The 9024-nt window shown below is 39.3% G+C and overlaps 1 protein-coding gene across 1 annotated transcript; it reads left to right on the top strand.

Annotated features, from left to right (window-relative positions):
• The first annotated feature begins 3378 nt into the window (after positions 1-3378).
• wfikkn2b (WAP, follistatin/kazal, immunoglobulin, kunitz and netrin domain containing 2b) lies at positions 3379-6801 on the top strand. The gene is made up of 2 exons (XM_048171604.1): positions 3379-4015; positions 4832-6801. The coding sequence occupies exons 1-2, from the start codon at positions 3815-3817 to the stop codon at positions 6317-6319; spliced, it is 1689 nt and encodes a 562-aa protein (XP_048027561.1). The 5' UTR covers positions 3379-3814; the 3' UTR covers positions 6320-6801.
• The last annotated feature ends 2223 nt before the right edge of the window (positions 6802-9024 follow it).

Here is a 9024-nt window from a genome sequence, read left to right as displayed (position 1 = left end):
TCTTCAGTTTATAGTTAAAATTTAATTATTTTCATTCTTATATTGTGTTGTTTAATATTAGTCAGAGCATTATTCAGTCAAAGGCATGAGTTTGAACTGCCTTGTGAATGAAACATGTCTTTTGTTTTGTTCACATTCTTTGGCTAATGAGCTAATGAGGCCCTTCTTTAATCAGCATTAGTGTTTGTGCATAAATAGATTTTTTGTTTTGTTCCAAATAGGCTGTGGTGGAAAGCTCCATGTGTGCTGTTATACTTAAATGGTTAGTTCACCTAAAAATGAGAATTCTGTCATTAATTACTAATTAATTAATTCATGTTATGAAGAGACGAGAATATTTTTTGTGCGAAAAAACAAAACAAAAATAACAACCTAACCCTTTAACTTTAGTTAGTGTGTAATGTTGCTGTTTGATCATAAACATCATCTGCAAAGCTACGATGCTCAAAGTTCAATGCAAAGAGAGATATTTTATTTTACAGAAATCACTTTTTAAACGGCTGGTAGGGACTACAACGAGCTTCTTCCTGGGTTAGTGACATCACAAACCCTCAAATTTACATAAACCCCGCCCCCGAGAACACACAACAAAGGGGGCGGGGCCATGTTGGGCTGCTTTAGAGAAGAGGAAGAGTTGTTGTAGTAGAGTGTTGTTGACATGCCGTCATTTTACGCCGGACTGCTTCACAAACGAGGGTCAATTCAACACAAAAGATGAACATGACGACACATGCTAGTGGATGAGTTGAATCAACTCCACAGCAACTACATCAATTTATCCACTAACCATTCAGAAACGTCTAAAAGTTGTAACTTCTTCCTGAGTCTCTCCATCAGTGTCGACTCCGGTTTGAACAATGTAAGGCTGAACACTTTCGTCATTTTGGCTGCGTGAGATTCTCCAGCTTTGTTGTTGTTGAGCTGTTAAAGCTCCGCCCTCTTCCGGAAAGGGGGCGGGAGCAACAGCTCATTTGCATTTAAAGGGACACACACAAAAACGGCACGTTTTTGCTCACACCCAAATTATCTCTATATTGGACATCCAATGATATTGAACATTTGATTCGAGTCATGTCAACAAATGAAAAAGTCAGCCAGCTCTAATAGTAGGACTAAGGGCACTTTTTAACCCTAATACGGCCTTTCGTTTTCAACTTATGAAAAAAGCGTAAACTGACGTCACATCACTTGTTACGCCTTTTCCGTAATTTGAATACGGAAGGCGGTCTGGTGGAAGCTAGATATTTTACTTCATAACTTGTTTAAATATGGATATTTTTCTTACACAAACGCATCGCTTCACTTCAGAAGTCCTTTATTAACCCCCCGGAGCTGTGAGGTGTACATTTATGATGGATAGATGTGGATGGAGATGCTTTCTTCAGCTTCATACTAGTTGGTATCGTTCAATGCCATTATAAAGCTTGGATGTGTCAGGATATTTATTAAAGGTGCCGTAGAACATGTTTTCAAATGATGTAATATAAGTCTAAGGTGTCCCCTGAATGTGTCTGTGAAGTTTCAGCTCAAAATACCCCTTAGATTTTTTTTTATTCATTTTTTTCACTGCCTATTTTGGGGCATCATTAAATATGCGGCGATTCAGGCTGCGGCCCCTTTAAATTCTCGTGCTCCCGCCCCCCGAGCTTGCAACTGCCTTAAACAGCATAAACAAAGTTCACACAGCTAATATAACCCTCAAAATGGATCTTTACAAAGTGTTCGTCATGCAGCATGTCTAATCGCGTAAGTACAGTGTTTATTTGGATGTTTACATTTGATTCTGAATGAGTTTGAGGCTATGCTCCGTGGCTAAAGCTAACATTACACACTGCTGGAGAGATTTATAAAGAATGAAGTTGTGTTTATGAATTATACAGACTGCAAGTGTTTAAAAATGAAAATAGCGACAGCTCTGTTTTCTCCGTGAATACAGTAAGAAACGATGGTAACTTTAACCACATTTAACAGTACATTAGCAACATGCTAACGAAACATTTAGAACGACAATTTACAAATATCACTAAAAATATCATGATATCATGGATCATGTCAGTTATTATTGCTCCATCTGCCATTTTTCGCTATTGTTCTTGCTTGCTTACCTAGTCTGATGATTCAGCTGTGCACAGATCCAGACGTTAATACTGGCTGCCCTTGTCTAATGCCTTGAACATGGGCTGGCATATGCAAATATTGGGGGCGTACATATTAATGATCCCGACTGTTGCATCACAGTCTGCGTTATGTTGAGATTTGCCTGTTCTTCGGAGGTCTTTTAAACAAATGAGATTTATATAAGAAGGAGGAAACAATGGAGTTTGAGACTCACTGTATGTCATTTCCATGTACTGAACTGTTGTTCAACTATGCCAAGGTAAATTCAATTTTTAATTCTAGGGCACCTTTCAGAAAGAAGAAAGAAGAAAGTGATATACACCTATAGGATGACTTGATTGTGAGTAAAGCTTGGGCTAATTTTCAATTGAAAGTAAACTAATCCTTTAACTCTTTCCACTTTAAAAAAACATTTTATTCTAGCTTCATGCATCATTTTTTATCAACACTTCAATGTGGGTAAGTTTCATTAAAAAGCAACATTCTGAGCAAAAAGCTGAGAAAATAGAGTTTTTGTCAAAGACTTTGTCTAGATGGGATTCAGAACACAGATGGAGTAGATCGAGTCCATCAAAACCCCCGAAGCTTCACAGTCCTGTAGCTCGTCCTGGGTCGACATTTCATTCAGTAACGTTAGGCAGTTTAATGTTTGATGATTATGCTATTTTACATTTGCGTCAGCAATCCTCTTTTGCTTGTTTCTGCTTCTTCTTCGTCTGTGTTTTGATCCAGAGATTCTGTACTATTTCAGAAAATGCATAATAGTGCCCCCTACTGTATACAGCTGAAAATTCAGTCAATGGCGGTGAAAGAATAAAGTATTTTGAAGTAAACACTACCAGTGGACTAGTCTAGTTTTCTTACCAGTTTTCTTTATAAATCAATAACAATGTAAGTTTATAAGACAGCATGTAAAACAACGTGGGGAAAAAGGCTACTCAATCAAGAGTAAACACAACTACAAGCCAAGTATACTTAGAATACTTAATTATACTTTTAAGTATATCTCCATCAAAAGATTGAGTTCAAAAGTATATACTTATAAATCTTGAGAATCTTGTATACTTGATTAACAAGCTCACCTAAACGAGTAGCTAATGCTGCTTAAAGATGTTATATTTAAATAACAATAGCCTAATATTGTCGTGGCTCGAGATGCTGCAAGTCTCCAGAGACCGAGAAGCGATATGGAGAATAGATAGATAATAATAATAATATTTAGCTTACTTAGACGCTGACATTTGAAAATATCCTTTTTGCATTTCTGTGTGGGATCTTTAAAGCGCACTGAGGGGATCACGAGCGCGCAATTCCCACGCGCGCACACACTTCACGAGCGCGCATCGCGAAGATAAAGGGTTAAAGCAGCAGCAGCAGCCTACAGCGCTTTCAAAGAGAGGCAGGTGTCCCAGTACCAGCCCAACTTTGGACCAGATGTTTTTAATCCTCTCTCTAGAACTACAGAGTAATTCATGACTGTCGAGATTTGTGGTCAGCCTTTGTTGCTCAAGAAGTGAAAACTATTAGAGAGTATAAATACAGAGATCTAAACTCATTTTCCACTCACAGTATTCTGAATCTCTGGGAGATTTTTTCTCCCCCTCCTGCTGCTTGGAAGCTCGAGGCGCACAATTCTGGCTCAATAAAATTAGGTTAGTAAACTCCTCAAAATAATTCCTCATTTCTCCCCTCCAACATGTGGTGGATGCTGTTTCCTCGCTGGATCTGGTTCGTCTCGGGACAGATTTTGCTGCTATTTGTGGACAGGCAATGCGTGAAAGGCATGACTTTGCAGAGAGTTGCGTATTCCCACGCAGGGATCTGTCCAAACGACATGAACCCAAACCTGTGGGTTGATGCAATGAGCACCTGCACGCGAGAATGTGAATCTGACCAGGTTTGCCTTTTCATTCCATTTGACTGTAATATATAATTGCATGCATGTCCATTTCATTCATATATATATCATATATATTATATGTGTACATTTCATATATATATATATATATATATATTACTTGTATGCATGTTAATTTTATATATATATATGTAAACACACTTTTTTAAATAATAATTTATATATTTTATAACATTGTTATATTATGTATCATACTTTTCATGTACATGCATACACGTAATGTGTATGTATGTATATAAGTGTGTGTGTGTGTGTATAAGAGAAATGTACATATATAATATATAACACACACACACACACACACACACACACACACACATATACATATGAAATGTACATACATGCATATATATATAAATTACTTGCATGCATGTTCATGTATATATATCATTCTTTTCATATACATACATGCATATATATATAAGAAACGTATATATATATATATATATATATATATGGATTTATATATAACATATACATATATGCTAATATATATGAAATGTACATACATGGAAGTTACATATATATATAAATATATATATATATATATATAACTTGTATGTATGCTCATTTATATATACACACATTTTTTATATAATTATTTATATATTTTATAACTGTAATATTATGTATAATTATTTTAATTCATGTAATCTGGATTATCAAGTGAATACAACAACAATATTCTGCAATATATGTAAAATGGACATGCATTCAAGTAATATATCTATATAATACACACACACACATTTGTTATATATCAGGATTATTCACTCATTGTTTATGTTTGTTCAGGAATGTGAAACATTTGAAAAGTGCTGTGCCAATGTTTGCGGCAATCGCAGCTGTGTGGCGGCCCGCTACATGGACGCTACAGGCAAGAAAGGACCCATGGGAATGCCAAAGGAGGCGTCCTGTGACAAGTTCATGTGCTCTCAGCAGGGCTCCGAGTGCGACATCTGGGACGGCCAGCCCGTGTGTAAGTGCCGCGACCGCTGCGAGAGAGAGCCTCACTTCACCTGCGCCTCAGACGGCATGACCTACTACAACAAGTGCTACATGGATGCGGAAGCGTGCTCCAAGGGCATCTCCTTATCGGTGGTGACCTGCCGCTTTCACCTCACCTGGCCCAACACTAGTCCTCTCCCGGCCGGCACCACCGCACTGCCCACCACCACGGTCCAGCGCACCACTCCGGTAGACGTGCACGCTCCCATCATGCTGGGCGGCCCGACGCAGCAGTCCGTGTTCGTCGGCGACACGGCCAGCTTCCTTTGCGAAGTCGCGGGCCGGCCAAAACCTGAGATAACCTGGGAGAAAGGACAAGGAAGTGTGGTCATGAAGCCCAACCACGTGCACGGGAACGTAGTGGTCACTAACATCGGCCAGTTGGTTATCTACAACGCACAACTGCAAGATGCCGGCGTTTATACTTGCACAGCCACGAACGCCGGCGGCTCCGTCCAAGCGCATTTCCCGCTCTCCGTAGTCCAGCAAGAGCCAGTCACGAAGTTGAACTCCAGCCGTTTCCCCGCCGAGGAGTGCTTTAAGGTGCCGGACAGCGACGACTGCGGGGAGGAAAAGCCGAGTTGGTTTTACGACCCCCAGAGGAACAACTGCTACACCTTCACTTACGGCAACTGCAGCAAAAACCGCAATCGCTTTGACGATTACGAGACGTGCATGTCGTCGTGTCGGGACGAACTCGCCGCGCCGTGTAACCTCCCCAGCTATCAGGGACCTTGCAAGGCGTACGAACCTCGATGGGCCTACAGCGGTTCCCAGCGCCGCTGCCAGCCGTTTGTGTACGGCGGCTGCAAAGGCAACGAGAACAACTTCAAAACCAAAGAAGCCTGCGAGGACACGTGCCCGTTCCCGAGGATCCAGCGCTGCAAGCCGTGCAAGCCGCGGCACAAGATGGTGATCAGTTTCTGCAGGAGCGATTTCGTGATTCTGGGACGTATGACGGAGCTGACGGAGGACCAGGACTCCGGGCACGCACTGATCACCGTGGAGGAGATCCTGAAGGACGAGAAAATGGGGCTGAAGTTCTTCGGCAAGGAGCCTCTGGAGGTGACCTTGCAGAACATGGACTGGGCCTGTCCGTGTCCGAACGTCACCACCGCAGACGGTCAGATCATCATCATGGGCGAAGTCAACAACGGCATGGCCGTCCTGCAGCCCGACAGCTTCATCGTCCTTTCCAGCGTCCGGCGCGTCCGTAAGCTCCGTGAGGTCATCAACAAAAACACCTGTGACATTTTGAAAGAGTTCATCCAGTAGGACTTTTCATGTTCATGAACGTTAAATTGTTCTGATGCTCTAAGAATCTGTGTTTTATGTTCTTGTACCCATTGAATTCCAGACTGTTTGCTTTGACAAGGTTAGATATGTTTCTACAGCTTGAATAGAAATGCTCACATCAACCTGGAAGGTTTTTATAAGAGTTGCCCTTACAGTTAAAGTCAATTTGTGGACATAAGACGCATTAATCAAAGCCATCTGCTAGTCCCGGTGACTTCAAACGGAGCTGCCGTATGAATTTACTTAAATAATGGGAATTCATTTTTTTGGCACATTTTTTTTTTTTTTGTATGATGGTTTGGATAAATTAACTTTTTCCTATCTGCTTGGTTGAACTTTTACAGCGGAAGATTTGTTGTTGTTGTTCCTGCACTGGGTTAAAAACAACCCAAGTTGGGTTAAAAATGGACAAACTCATCGATTGGGTTGTTTTAACCCAGCAGTTGGGTTAAATGTTTGACCCAACATGCTGGTAATTTTATTTAACCCAAATATTGTTTAAAAATGACTATATGTCTGGCTTAAAATGAACCCAAAATATGTTGGAAATTAAAAATCAGACACATAATTGCTTAATTATTATTCATTAAACTTATTAATGAATGTTCATTTATTAAACATATTCATAAATGTCAATTTCCAACATATTTTGGGTTCATTTTAAGTAAGAAATACAGTAATTTTAAACAATAGTTGAGTTAAATAAAACTACGCAGCAGGTTGGGCAAACGTTTAACCCAATCGCTGGGTTAAAACAATCAATTTGCTGGATTAAACAACCCAGTCGCCGGGTTTGTCCATTTTCAACCCAACTTGGGTTGTTTTTAACCTAGCATTTTTTAGAGTGTGGTAATTAAATGACTGTTGTACTATAGGATTAGATTTGCTTAATGCACTTAGATAAGTTGTATGATATTGAAAATAATATCGATTTCAGTAGGAGAAATAATCCATCTTTAAGCCTCACTTGTGTATAGAACTGTGTACATGATTTAGCACAGACTGCATTTAATTTTAAGCTATTTATTTTGAATTCATCAGTGTGATGAACCAAAAAGCTGACTGTAATTTCTTACAAGCACTTACATATTTCTACAATTGTCTTTTTATTATCTTTATAGTTCAGTGTCTATCATTATTTGCATCGTGGAGTGGCACCAAAATAAACCTTTCAACCTCAAAGTCTAATTCTTTTACTTTTCCAAGTGCATGACACCAATTATGCAGTCACAAAACCACAATCGCTAGGACTCATTTCTCAATATTTAGGTCACTTTTTAAAACTCTGCACACAGTGAGCACTACAGCATCATTTTCCATTGCTTAAGCACAAAATTAACTCAATGACCACATCTTTCAGATTACATGAATTTGTTTCTCACTCAGACACAAACAGCACCAAAACTCTATGAACCTGCAGGCCAATTAGCATGTTTAAATGGTTAAACCATATTTAAATATATTCCAAATCTAAAAAAAATGAAATTCTATCAAAACAATTAGATGTAGCTGAACATCTAGATTATACCATCTATACAAAAGGGGACAATTTAGGAATAATTTTGTACCTGGGTCATCCTAAACCCCGGGTAAACAGAATCCTGGGTTATCTTGCTGCTCATTATTTAATAATTACAGTTTTTCATTGATTGCTAAAACACAATTCATGAAACAATTCACCATTTTCTCACAACTACACAATCTCAGAAGAACTACACACCATCTTGTACAAACCTCAAACACATCAAAATAAAATATTTTAGTCAAAAACACACAAACTTTGGCCTCAGATGACACACAAAACCCAACAACCTGGGTTAATGTTCTTATTTGCATATTTGTGGTGTCAGTGTCACTGATTGGACAACCGCTGCACGCAACCTGTTTATGTAAAGGGTCTAGCGTTGCGCGTCCTCATTATATTTTGCCGACTGTACTATGACTGTACTATCAAGTTTATTCTGAATGGACATTTCGGACTATAAAGGTAAGAATTAAACGGTTTCTTCTTGACTCCAATTGTCACGTTTTGTGCCTTTATTTTGACTTGGGTCCCTTGCCGCCATTGCCTTAGGCTTGCTTAGTTGGGGACACTTGATATTCAACAATGTTTTTGATCTGCCTGCATTGACACCATCGTATGCAAACTGAACTGAGCTGGATGATGACATCACTGTTTACTCCAGTGCTAGATAAATTAACTAAATTAATAACTATTGATTCTTACATCGGAATAAATCAATACTGGATTTATTTAAGCTGGACAATGACACCATTTTCTTTAAGAGCTGCTGTGCAGCCAAAATTACGTTCCTGTTATCACTGTAAAGCTGCTTTGACACAATCTGCATTGTAAAAGGCGCTATATAAATAAAGAAAAACGTAAAAAATGTTGCATTGCATTTTCCGTGTACAACAATCCCCGTTCACAAAGATCCGCAAAAAAGACTAAAAATGCTGTATTCTCCTGCCAGGCCAGTAGATGGCGATGCCACTTTGTAAAGAAATGCTACTCGCCTGTAGACTGAACACGTAATACGCATGCACATGATGTCAGCATTTTCACAAATTGCCGTTTTTGTAGTACACACGAAAACGATAACACTTTGAAACACGTTTTCAAAGGTTTGTGTTTTCAGGCCTGCAAAACGCCATTGTCGTGTAAATGAACTGCCAAAACGGAT

Source organism: Megalobrama amblycephala, linkage group LG20, assembly GCF_018812025.1.
Source record: "Megalobrama amblycephala isolate DHTTF-2021 linkage group LG20, ASM1881202v1, whole genome shotgun sequence".
NCBI lineage: Eukaryota > Metazoa > Chordata > Actinopteri > Cypriniformes > Xenocyprididae > Megalobrama > Megalobrama amblycephala.
Note: the sequence above shows the minus strand (reverse complement) of the source record. Positions and strands in the feature narration are given on the sequence as shown.

Excerpts from the sequence above, each read along its gene's own strand:
- wfikkn2b (XM_048171604.1), top strand. The coding sequence starts at position 3,815 with ATGTGGTGGATGCTGTTTCCTCGCTGGATCTGGTTCGTCTCGGGACAG. Across the intron at positions 4,016-4,831 it reads GAGAATGTGAATCTGACCAG|GAATGTGAAACATTTGAAAA; the intron begins GTTTGCCTTTTC and ends ATGTTTGTTCAG.